The sequence below is a fragment of the Melospiza georgiana genome, chromosome 21, assembly GCF_028018845.1.
Source record: "Melospiza georgiana isolate bMelGeo1 chromosome 21, bMelGeo1.pri, whole genome shotgun sequence".
Taxonomy (NCBI): domain Eukaryota; kingdom Metazoa; phylum Chordata; class Aves; order Passeriformes; family Passerellidae; genus Melospiza; species Melospiza georgiana.
The window spans coordinates 1,030,228-1,042,438 of NC_080450.1; the positions used below are offsets into that span (position 1 = coordinate 1,030,228).

The 12,211-nt window shown below is 61.7% G+C and overlaps 1 protein-coding gene across 4 annotated transcripts in view; it reads left to right on the forward strand.

Annotated features, from left to right (window-relative positions):
• Nucleotides 1-12,211, forward strand: part of BAIAP2 (BAR/IMD domain containing adaptor protein 2) — a 41,085-nt gene that overhangs the window by 23,435 nt on the left and 5,439 nt on the right. For 2 of the 4 annotated variants that reach the window (XM_058038983.1, XM_058038979.1), the window contains exons 7-12: nucleotides 6,149-6,301; nucleotides 7,871-8,098; nucleotides 9,084-9,285; nucleotides 10,212-10,413; nucleotides 10,494-10,562; nucleotides 10,730-10,892. In XM_058038983.1, coding sequence (XP_057894966.1) covers nucleotides 6,149-6,301; nucleotides 7,871-8,098; nucleotides 9,084-9,285; nucleotides 10,212-10,413; nucleotides 10,494-10,562; nucleotides 10,730-10,892 — 1,017 coding nt within the window. Of the gene's footprint in view, nucleotides 1-6,148; nucleotides 6,302-7,870; nucleotides 8,099-9,083; nucleotides 9,286-10,211; nucleotides 10,414-10,493; nucleotides 10,563-10,729; nucleotides 10,893-11,084; nucleotides 11,184-12,211 lie in introns of all 4 variants that reach the window. The other 2 variants (XM_058038982.1, XM_058038981.1) reach the window with 2 other exon arrangements.

Sequence of the window (12,211 nt, forward strand, 5' to 3'; positions counted from 1 at the left end):
TTGGGGAGCACATCAGGGCTGCCCTCAGTGTTGGGGAGCACATCAGGGCTGCCCTCAGTGTTGGGGAGCACATCAGGGCTGCCCTCAGTGTTGGGGAGCACATCAGGGGCTTCTCTCAGTGTTGGGGAGCACATCAGGGCTGCCCTCAGTGTTGGGGAGCACATCAGGGCTGCCCTCAGTGTTGGGGAGCACATCAGGGCTGCCCTCAGTGATGGGGAGCACATCAGGGGCTGCCCTCAGTGATGGGGAGCACATCAGGGCTGCCCTCAGTGTTTGGGAGCACATCAGGGGCTTCTCTCAGTGTTGGGGAGCACATCAGGGCTGCCCTCAGTGTTGGGGAGCACATCAGGGCTGCCCTCAGTGTTGGGGAGCACATCAGGGCTGCCCTCAGTGATGGGGAGCACATCAGGGCTTCTCTCAGTGATGGGGAGCACATCAGGGCTGCCCTCAGTGATGGGGAGCACATCAGGGCTGCCCTCAGTGATGGGGAGCACATCAGGGCTTCTCTCAGTGATGGGGAGCACATCAGGGCTTCCTTCAGTGATGGGGAGCACATCAGGGCTTCTCTCAGTGATGGGGAGCACATCAGGGGCTTCTCTCAGTGATGGGGAGCACATCAGGGCTTCTCTCAGTGATGGGGAGCACATCAGGGCTTCTCTCAGTGTTGGGGAGCACATCAGGGCTTCTCTCAGTGATGGGGAGCACATCAGGGCTGCCCTCAGTGATGGGGAGCACATCAGGTCTTCCTGGGAGACCTGCAGGCTCTGCTGTGGTTTTGGGGGCTCCTGCAGGCTCTGCTGTGGTTTTGGGGGCTCCTGCAGGGTCAGTAGCCCGCAGAAGGCAGGGAGATGTGTTTGGGCTGTGTGTGGCCGTTCCCTGCTGTGGGGCTGTTGTTTTATGTGCCTCAGCACAGGAGAGGTTGGGTCAGGGCTCATCCCCAGCTCTGCTCTCGTTCCTGGCAGTGGAGGAGGCTGGGACAGCCCCAGACTGGGATCCCGTGTGCCTGTTCCTGGCTGGGCACAGCGCCCAGCCTGCCCGGGTGGCACACGGGGCTGGGGGGCTGCGGGAGGGGACAGTGCCACCCCCAAGGCTGCTCCAGGCCCTGCCAGGTGCCCCACAAGCAGCAGTTTGGGAATGGGGAAAAGCTCTGCGGAATCTGTGAATTTTCCTCATTTTGGGAACGAGGAAAAGGATCCCTCGCTTTGCCTCTGTGTGTGCTGGGGTTTCAGCAGCTTTGCCTGCTCAGATGCCCTTCCCCTGCTCATCAACCCAACTTCTATTTTACCCTATCCCATTTCCAGCTCTTCTCCCCCGTGGCTGCCTAAGCAAACCCTCCCTTCTCTCTGTGTTTGCTCCTCCCAGATATTTCAGGCAGCTGCATCGATCCAGCACAGCCCTCTCCCTTCCCTGACCTTTCCTTTCTCTTTTCTCACTGCTCCTGCCCAGCCCTTCCTTGGCGTGGGAGCTGCAGCGGGCACAGCCCTCCCTGCCCTGCACCCCTCCTGATGCTGGGTGGAATCGTGCCTGCTGTGTGCTCCCCTCGGCTTTCTGCCCCCAAAATTCAGGGCTGGGCTGTGCTGGTGACCCTAGGGCAGCTCCTGCCTGCTCAGGGTCCCCTCCTGTCCCTGGGGCCGGTGCTTGGCTCAGCCTGGTGGGTGCCCAACACACCAGGAATGGTCTGGAGTGATGATTTCAGCGTGGAGCTCAGCCCTTGGCCACTGTTCCCCCTGTCTGCACGTTCCTGGCTGGGATGGCAGCTCTGAACTCAATTCCCAGCCAGGCTGGGCTGGTCAGAGGCTGGGCTGGAGCTGCTCCACCTGCCCTGACAGCACTGTGTGCTCCTGCAGCTCCTGCAGCTCCTGCAGCTCCTTCAGCTCCTGCAGCTCCTGCAGCTCCTGCAGCTCCTGCAGCTCCTGCAGCTCCTGCAGCTCAGGGCTCAGCATTTCTCAGCTGCTCCTTATCTCCATCACTGAGCTGCTGGCCTTGGGGAGGTGGCAGGGCTCTGTGCCCTCCCTGCCTTTCTGTGTGCCCTCCCTGCCTTTCTGTGCAGGGTGGCTTTGGCACTGCCACCATGGCAGGGTGGCACTGGCGCTGCCCTCCATGCTAGGGTGGCTTTGGCACAGGCGCTGCCCACCATGGCAGGAATGGGTTTGGCTTTGCCAGTGCTCACCATGCTAGGGTGGCTTTGGCACTGTCACTGCCCTCTGTGGCAGGGATGGCTTTGGGACAGTCCCTGCCCACCATGGCAGGGTGGCTTTGGCACTGCCCTCTGTGGCAGGGATGGCTTTGGGACAGCCACTGCCCACCATGGCAGGGTGGCTTTGGCACTGCCCTCTGTGGCAGGGATGGCTTTGGGACAGCCACTGCCCACCATGGCGGGGTGGCTTTGTCTTTGGCACTGCCCACCATGGCAGGGTGGCTTTGGCGCTGTCACTGCCCTCTGTGGCTCCATCCCCGCTCCTGTGCCCACCACGGGGGTCCCTGGCTGAGCCCCTCTGTACCAGGGGTGCCCAGGAGCCCTGCCTGTGCCAGCCTGGCCCCGTGGCACGTCCTGGCAGGCTCCCAGTGCCCAGGGCTGTGCCCCACGTGCTGACACTGCTAATTAGGTCAGCGGCTCCCGCTGCACTGGCAGTGTTTGCGGGAGGGGGGCCGCGGCACGGGGGAGTTATTTGAGGCCTCTCCAACCTAGAAACCCAGAAAAGGTTTTCAGAGCTCCTGGGTGGCTCTGGGGTGTGCTCTGGCTTTGGGCACGGCCACCAGCCCTGCTCGCATCGCAAGTGGGGTTTCTCTCTCCTCCTTCAAACGGGGATTTTATTTAGATGATTCTTAACGTGTTTGAGTTTGGAGCTGACAACCTCAATCAGTCAAGGTCTCAGTTTGCAGTGCTTTGTGCTTGTCAGGGGGGTTTGGAGAAGCTGCTGAGCCTGGCAGGGAAGCCCCTTCCCCCAGCCCTTTCAGGGATCAGGGACGCCATCCAAGCCGTGTTTGGCTGTGGTTCAGCGAGGGGTGGCTGAGATTTCCCCGTTTCTGGGGAATGGAGATGAGAACGGGTCTCCATCCTGCCCCGGGGTCCTGTGGGCACCTGGCTGCAGCGAAACCTCGCTCCTGGGCAAGGCAGAGCCTCTGCTTGGAGTGCAGCCCTGAGATCTCACGCCGTGCTTTGTGTGTTACTCTTCCCCCCGTGCATCTGGCATATTGAACAGGATTTTGATTTAAATCTGCCTTCCTGGGCGTTATCTGCAATGTCTGAGAGAACCCAAACTGACAGCACCCCGTGAGCAGGCAGCGTGGCTCGCCATTTTGTGCCGGAGCGGTGTGTAAAGCCAGGCTGTGGGTAAATCAGCGGCACACAGAGCACATTTCCATGAGGTATATAAAGCTCTGAGCACCCAGTTTGGAGCGTGGGCTCTGCTGCCTGCGGAGCGGCGTGTTCCGACGGGCTGAGACAGGCTCGGCAGCCCTGCAGAACCAGCCGGGGTGTCAGTAAGGCTGGGGCCCGTGGTTGCAGTGCTGCTGGAGCCCTCACGCTGCCAGGATCGGGGTCTGTCCCTCCCTGTTCCGTGTGTGGTGTCTGGGCTGGAGCCTGGCCCGGGGATCCTGCAGGGAGAATGAGCCAAACGAGCTGCAGCCGAGCTCTCCTCGCTCCTCACCTTCTCCTCCTTGGTGGCCCAGTTAGTAAATTAGGCAGGATGGGGGGGGGAAATTAAATTAATTAATTAATGGCAATCGGGGTCTGTGTGTGCTCCTGCTATTTCGGGTGCTGTCAGGGTTGTGCTTTCCTTCCAGAAATGGGGCTGTGCAGGCGGGGGAGCTCCCCTGCCCCTTCCCCTGGGGCAGAACCTCCTGTGGGGCTGCCCATGCTGTGGGTGAGTGTGGGCAGCAGGGCTGGGTGCATGCAGGCACAGCGGGGCTGGGCTGGAGGGGCTGGGGGCTCTGCGGGCTGGCACTGCGGCTGGCACTGGGGCTGGCACTGGGGCTGGGGGCTCTGCAGGCTGGCACCGGGACTGGCACCGGGGCTGGCACTCCCCAGCTCCCATCACCAGTGCCAGGCTGCTGCTCTGGGCTCTGTCCCTGTGCTGTTCCAGGCTAATAATACCCAGGAGGAGGCGGCTGCTGCCGTCCTGAGCCCGCTGCTGCAGGAGCCTTCCCCAGCTCTCCTCCTCCTCCTCCTCCTCCTCCTCTGTGTGCCCAGGCTGCTGCTGCCTCCTCCTGTGCCTCTGTGCTGGCGCTGCCTGGCATTCCCAGTGCCATGCCCCGTGCCTCTGCTTTAGGGTGATGCCCAGCCCTCCATCCCTTCCCCCCGTGTGTGCCCAGTGTGGGCTCAGCTCCCTGCGCTGACTCCTCCTCATGGCCACGGGTGTTCGCCCTGCATTTTCTCATTTTGGAGGGAAAAGTTCTCTTTGAAACGGGGTTGTTGGTCGCAAAGCAGGTTTTTAATCCTTTTCTCGCTGGTGCTCTTTCCCTCGGCCGGGTTGGTGCAAGGTGGGGAGACCCAAAAGCTGCTGCTCTGGCACGAGCCCTGCACTGCTCAGAGCAGGCTGGGAGCCACGAGCGGGTCCAGCCCCAGAATAATCCCCCTTTGAAGTCTGGCGTGTCACCGAGTCTTGCTGCTTTTGTTGGTTTGCTCCATTTTGTGCATCTCTTAATAAATATTGTAGCACGCTAAAAATAACTGATAGCCGTGAAGAGGCAGCAGAGCTGCTCTGGGCCCTGAATTTCCAGTTTAATTCCCGGCTCAGAGAAGCTTGGGCTGCCTGCAGCAGGTGCAGCCCTGCCTGGCCTGGGGCTCTTGTGGCTCTCAGGTGTCGTGGTGGCACTGTCCCGGGGCAGAGGTGGTGGCAGGGAGGTGACAGTGTGTGACAGTGATGGGACAGTGTGGGACAGTGATGGGACAGTGTGTGACAGTGATGGGACAGTGTGTGACAGTGATGGGCACGAGGTGCTGCTCTCAGAGCACCTCCCCTGGCAGGTGGCACCTGGGAGCATCCGAAGGGATGGAGGGAGGGCAAAGTGGCCAGGTCAGGGTGCTGGGGGCACCTCTGTGTGCAGGGAGGCTGGTGCTGCCCCTGGAGTGCCCTGTGCCACCTTCCCATCACACAGGGCAAGGCAGCTGGGCACTGTTCCCCTGTGTGCTGCTGCTGCTGCTGCTGTGCCAGGTGTGGTGCTGGCAGAGCCCAGCGTGGCACGGCCGGGCTGGCACCATCACACTGGGAGAGCAGGAGGCAGCAGAGGAACCTCCAGCTGTGCCAGCCTGGCAGGGCCACCGTGTGTGCCAGCCCAGGGATGGCACCAGGGAACAGCCAGGGCGACCTGTGCCAGCGTGTGGCACTGCCCAGCAGCACCTCTGTGTCCCCTGTGGTAAATACAAGCTGAAGGTGCTGCTGGCAGTTTCAGGGTGCTGGTGGCCCTGTGTGTGGCAGGGTCCTCGTGCCATCCCTGTGTGTGGCAGGGTCCCCGTGCCATCCCTGTGTGTGGCAGGGTCCTCGTGCCATCCCTGTGTCTGCCAGGGTTCCCGTGCCATCCCTGTGTGTGGCAGGGTCCCTGTGCCATCCCTGTGTGTGGCAGGGTCCCCGTGCCATCCCTGTGTGTGGCAGGGTCCCTGTGCCATCCCTGTGTGTGCCAGGGTCCCCGTGTCATCCCTATGTGTGCCAGGGTTCCCGTGCCATCCTCAGCAGCAGGCAGGGACCCGGCACAGCCCGGGCAACGCCGTAGCAGGCCGGGATCTGCCCTGGTTTGTGCCAGGCTGAGCCGGGGGCTGTGGCAGCCCCTGCCGGGTGCCGGGGCAGCCCTGGCAGCGCCCCCGTGCCCGGCGCTGAGCGGGGGCTGCGGGTACAGCTCGTGCCGGGCACCCACGGCTGAGTCAGCTCCGCGTGGGGGTGCCGTGAGTAAGGGGCTGGGGGGTGTGCAGGCACACGTGTGTGTCCCTGTGGCTGTCCCTGGGCGTGTGTGTGTGTGTCTGTCCCTGTGTGTCTGTCTGTCCCTGTCCCTGTGTGTGTGTGTGTGTGTGTGTGTATCCCTGTGTCTGTCCCTGTGTGTGTCCCTGTGTCTGTCCCTGTCCCGTGCCAGGGTCCCTCGTGCCCCTCTCTGCAGCCCTGCCTGCCCCGTGGCCCTGCCTGCAGCCCCTTCCCTCTCTCTCTCTCCCCTGCAGTACATCGAGGCCATCAGCAACAAGCAAGGGGAGCTGGAGAACTACGTGTCCGATGGCTACAAGACAGCTCTGACGGAGGAGAGGAGACGCTTCTGCTTCCTGGTGGAGAAGCAGTGTGCAGTGGCCAAGAGCGCCATCACCTACCATGCCAAGGTGAGTGTGGCACCCCCAGAGCCTGCCTGGCTGCCCTGGCACTGGGAGGGTGCTGCCAGCTCAGGCTGCGCCCCACAGAACAGCCTGGGATCCCAAAAACCACAGCTGGAGCAGCCCCACACACACACACAGGGACAGGGACAGGGACACAGGGACAGACACACAGGGACACACACAGGGACAGGGACACATACAGGGGACAGACACAGGGACAGACACAGGGACACACAGACACACACACAGGGACAGACCCAGGGAACGACAGGGTGGTGACCAGCAGGTGACTCCAGGGAAGATCCTCCCCAGCAGGAGCAGCTGCTCCGAATCCCCCTTGCCCATGGTGACCCCAAATGCCCCTTGCCCATGGTGGCTCCAAATGCCCCTTGCCCATGGCAGCTCCACATCCCTGCTGCCCCCTGGAGCAGGGCTGGGGCTGCCCCTGCCCGCCTGGCGAGCTGCAGCAGCTGCATGGGTGTGCACAGGATCCCCCCGGGGTCTGGTGCTGCTCCCGCAGCCTCGTGCTCCCTTCTGGTTGTTCCCCAGCACCGCCCTGCGCGGCTCACAGCAGCCATCTGTCGCCACCACGCTTGGCACCGGAGCGGGAGAGGGAGCTGGCATTAGTCAGCTCTGTCCTGGCACATCCACAGCACGGATCCGCGCTTGGGTTGGCGGGCAGAGTGCAGGAAAAGCCCCCCCAGGGCTGGTGTGCAGCAGGAACCAACCAAAACCCTGCTGCAGCAGCACCCACAGGCTGATTTCGCTGGGGGGACTTTGCTGGTGGCTTGTCCATGGTGTGATGTGTGTCCTGCTCAAAGCTCCATCCTGCTGCTGCCCCTGGCTCCTGCAGGATGCTCCACAGGGTCACGAGGCTGGACCTGCTGGCTGCTGTTGGGGAAATATGCAGGGGCTTTGAAATGGGATTTAGAGGGGGATTTTGATGCGCAGAACTACATTGTGTCTCCGGGTGAGGCAGAGCAGAGACATCGGGTCACCCTTGGGAGTGACCTCGAGGGGGCTGGGACATCTTCCCCCTCTGGGTCGCACAGGGGGATGTGCTGGTACATTCTGGGGGAATAAGGACAAGTTTGGCTCCATCTGTTTGCCCCTTGGTGCATGGTGCTGCAGGCAGGGAGCAGTGGGGCTTGGATGCAGCACAGGGGCCTGCAGGCTGCCGGGGCTGAGCCCCCCAAGGAAGCAGCTCATCCCTGGGGATGTGGGGACAGCCTGGAGCACGGGCTGTGCCCTGCCAGGCTTTCAGCCTGCTTTTATTTATTTTATTTATGTCTCTGCTCCACGTGGGGCCCAGCTCCCTGCAGCCTGGAGGTGCTGCCCACAGGATATCTTGATGGGGAGTGATTGGGTTACCTTTCCCTTCCCTCATTGCCATTTTTCACGATTCCTGCTGCCATCAGAGCCTGGAGCAGGGTGTCCCTGGGTGTTATCCTGCCTGTGCCATGCACAGAGCCATCGATCAGTCCCAGCTCAGCCCTGGCTGCCCGTGGTGCTGCCCAGGGAAGGGGGGCACACCGGCTGCACCCCCGTGCCCTCACACCTGGTTTGCTCTTGCAGGGGAAGGAGATGCTGACGCAGAAGCTGCCGCTGTGGCAGCAATCCTGCTCGGACCCCAACAAGATCCCGGAGCGCGCCATCCAGCTGATGCAGCAGATGGCTGCCAGCAGCAATGGCACCATCATGCCCAGCCCTCTGTCCACATCCAAGTCCAACCTCATCATCTCTGATCCCATCCCTGGTGCCAAACCTCTCCCTGTCCCCCCGGAGCTGGCACCTTTTGTAGGAGTAAGTATCCCTGTGCTGGAGCTGCCCTGCCCTTTGAGCACAGGCGGAGGGACGAGCCCGGGCCGGTGTCACCGCTGTCCTCGGCAAGTTGTCCTTGGATGGGCTGGCACTGGTGGCAGGGATGGCAGCTCTGGGCCATCCTGGGGTGTGGGGAGGAGCCTGACCTGGGCACGGGCAGCCTGTCCCGCCCCATTCCACCAGAGTCCTGAGTTCTGGGAGAGCGGAGATCCCAGGTGCTGGACCTGCCTGTCCCACCCCATCCCGCTGAGCTCTGCAGAGCAGGGGCTCCCAGGAGCTGTTGGGGAACCCAGGAGCTGGACCTGCCTGTCCAGGCTGGTCCCTGAGCTGTGGGACTGAACCCAGGTACCCCAGAAACTGTAGTGAAAGGCCTGGAGTGACCCATGGGATGAAGGACCCTTCAGAACCGTGTCCCACTGATGTGGGGATATGAGTTGAACACAGAGCTCAGCAGGGAATTGGCAGGTTCAGGGGTGCTCAGAGCAATAAAATACCATAGAGCAGACCCCACTGCTCCCCCAGAGCAGTCTGGTTTGGCTGGGACTAAACCCAGCAGGACAAAGCTCTGATTTGCCTCTGTCCCTGGAGCTGTGTCCCACTGGGGACCTGCAGTGGGATTTCCCTGGTGCTGCAGGGATGTTCCTGGAGCTGCAGGGATGCTCTGGAGCTGCACGGATGTTCCTGGAGCTGCAGTGGGATTTCCCTGGTGCTGCAGGGATGTTCCTGGAGCTGCACGGATGTTCCTGGAGCTGCAGTGGGACATTTCTGGAGCTGCAGGGATGTTCCTGGAGCTGCAGGGATGTCCCTGGAGCTGCAGGGATGTTCCTGGAGCTGCAGTGGGATTTCCCTGGAGCTGCAGGGATGTTCCTGGAGCTGCAGGGATGCTCTGGAGCTGCAGTGGGACATTCCTGGAGCTGCAGGCTGCCCTAATGAAGCCCCCGTGTCCCCCTCCCCTCCTGTCTCGCAGCGCATGTCGGCGCAGGAGGCCCTGCCGGTGATGAACGGAGTCTCGGGCTCTGACAGCGACGGGTACAACCACTGGTCTGAGATGAAGCCAGCACAGCCCAAATCTTTATCTCCTCCCCAGCCTCAGAAGCAGCTGAGTGACTCTTACTCCAATACACTCCCAGTTCGCAAAAACGTGGCACCGAAAAACAGCTACGCCTCAGGTGAGGCCCCAGCCATGCCAGGGGCCCTGGAGCTGCCTCTGCTGCACCCAGTGCCCAAGGGGGGCTGCTTGGGGATGGTTTTGGGGGTGCTGCTGGTGGGGGACAGTGACCACAGCATCCCTTTGGCGTCAAGTGCTGCTCGTGCCTCCTGACCTGGGCGTTAGGAGATGCTGGAGCTGGGCTCTGCCCTGAGGTTTCACAGGATTTCCAGAAGGAAAATCATGTGGAATGTGGCACAGGGAAAGGAAATGCTGGAGCTGGGCTCTGCCCTGGGGTTTCACAGGATTTCCAGAAGGAAAATCTTGTGGAATGTGGCACAGGGAAAGGAAATGCTGGAGCTGGGCTCTGCCCTGGGGTTTCACAGGGTTTCCAGAAGGAAAATCTTGTGGAATGTGGCACAGGGAAAGGAAATGCTGGAGCTGGGCTCTGCCCGGGTGTTTCACAGGATTTCCAGAAGGAAAACCTCGTGGAATGTGGCACAGGGAAAGGAAATGGTGGAGCTGGGGTCTGCCCTGGGGTTTCACAGGATTTCCAGAAGGAAAACCTCGTGGAATGTGGCACAGGGAAAGGAAATGGTGGAGCTGGGGTCTGCCCAGGTGTTTCACAGGATTTCCAGAAGGAAAACCTCGTGGAATGTGGCACAGGGAAAGGAAATGGTGGAGCTGGGCTCTGCCCAGGTGTTTCACAGGACTTGCAGAAGGAAAACCTCGTGGAATGTGGCCCAGGGAGCCTGCTGCTCCCTTTGCCATGGCTGGTGGGTGATGCTGAGAGCCTGATCCTGCTGGGTGAGGGGGAAGGTGTGAGTCACACCGAAGGCTGTAGTACAACCACAACCCGGGCTGGAGCAAGGAGGGGTGGGCACCCGTCCTGTGCCTGGGCATGAGGGGTGCAGGACTCGGGGCACCCACCGGCGTCTGTCCCCCCAGCTGAAAACAAGACCCTGCCACGCTCCAGCTCCATGGCCGCCGGGCTCGAGAGGAACGGCCGCACGAGGGTGCAGGCGATTTTCTCGCACGCTGCCGGGGATAACAGCACCCTCCTGAGCTTCAAGGAGGGAGACCTCATCACCCTGCTGGTGCCCGAGGCCCGCGACGGCTGGCACTACGGAGAGAGCGAGAAAACCAAGATGTGAGTGAGCCGGGCGGCCTGGGGAGCGGCTGTGTCTGGGACACACCTGGGTTTGGCTTCATCCCCCCTTTGCCTTTCAGGAGGGGCTGGTTTCCTTTCTCCTACACACGGGTCCTTGACAACGATGGCAGCGAGCGGGTGCACACCAGGTAGGAGCTTCGTGTGGGGCGGCAGGGTGTCCTTGGGGTGGGAATTAGGAATTCCTTTGGAATAGCAGCACGGTGGGGTGATCGCTGGCTCTGTGTGGATGCCATGAGCGGATGGGTGCTCTGGGGGCCTCCACACGGAGCTGACGCCTCTGCTCTGGGCCCCCCAGCCTGCAGCAAGGGAAGAGCAGCAGCACTGGCAACCTGCTGGACAAGGATGACATCTCCATCCCACCGCCAGACTATGGCATGGCCTCGCAGGCCTTCCCAGCACAGGGCAGCAACACCTTCAAGCAGCGGCCCTACAGCGTGGCCGTGCCCGCCTTCTCCCAGGTGAGCCTCTCCCACCAGCTTCTCCCACTCTGGGGGGCTTCGGAGCACTGGGGGATGCTGGACAGACCCCTGGGCACTGTCCCTGCTGCCTCAGCTTCCTGTCCCTCTGGGATGGGATGAGTGGGAGCGTGCCCGGCCCCGGGATGCCTGGGGGTGCCAGGGCAGCTCTCCAACCTCTGTTCGTTGTTTTAGGACTACCTAATGCCCTATGGGTGTGCAATTAAAGACTATGCCAGTGGCCTCTGCCAAGCACCCTCCGCTCACTACAAGCCTTACACTAGGTCGACAGCTGTAAGTCCGACGCTTGCAATGTTTCCCTTGGGATTTATGGAAATTTGGCTGCTTTGTGCCTGGTGATCCACGTGCCTTGCCTGGACCTGCCCCTGCCGAGCTCCTCTGCTGGGCTGAAGGGATGCAGGGAGCCCGTGGATGGGGAGGAACGGGCAAGGCACGGGGGGCAGTGGCACAAAATGGCCCCGTAAACCCCCAAAGGACAACACTTGCCGAGTCCACGGAGTCTCCCACCAGAAACAGGCTGCTCACAGGCAGCTGGAGGTGTTTTCTCTGGCACGTGCCACATCAAGCCGGTGACAGTCCCGTGGGGACACTGGGGCAGACCCTGGACAGGATCCCAGAGTGCCCAAAGCATGCCCAGGGCTTCTTGGATAACAAGCAGGGAGGATGCACAGCAGATGGGATCAGCCTAAGCCAGGAGTGTAGGGCAGCTGTCCCACCACAATGAGCACAGTGGGATGAGCCACGCTGGCATCACGTGCTGGCAGAGGGGAGAGGATGAGGAGGGAGAGAGAAGGGCAGTGAGCACCAGCCATTCCACAGGGCAGGTCAGCTGGGATCTGCTCCTCTCTGCAGGGAGGGGGCTGGAAGCACAGCCCCACTTCCTGCTGTCTTGCTGGGTTTTTCCAGCAGGATTTGCTGCTGGGGTTGGTGTTTTGGGACTGGGAGCATTCCTGGGAAAGGTGGGAATGTGGGTCTCTGCTTGCTGGTGCATGGCCAGCTCAGAGGCCAGGGACTCCCCCTCTTTCCTGGAGCTTTCTCCACGTTTGTCACGGAGAGCAGAGCTGCTGCAGTCGTATCCCAGGGCAGGCCCGTGCTCAAGGACGGATGTCCTGGAGGGATGTTCTGATCCCCAGCTGCCCCTCAGTCCCTCCCTGCACAGCCTGCTCAGCACCGGCTAGAGGAGAAAATGGTCCAAAACCCTGTGGGTTTCTGGTGGGAGTGAATACAGGCAACCCCTCTTTCCACAGAGCATTTCACTGGTGTCCCTCAGTCGTGCAGCCCCTTTCCAACAGTGTCAGCAG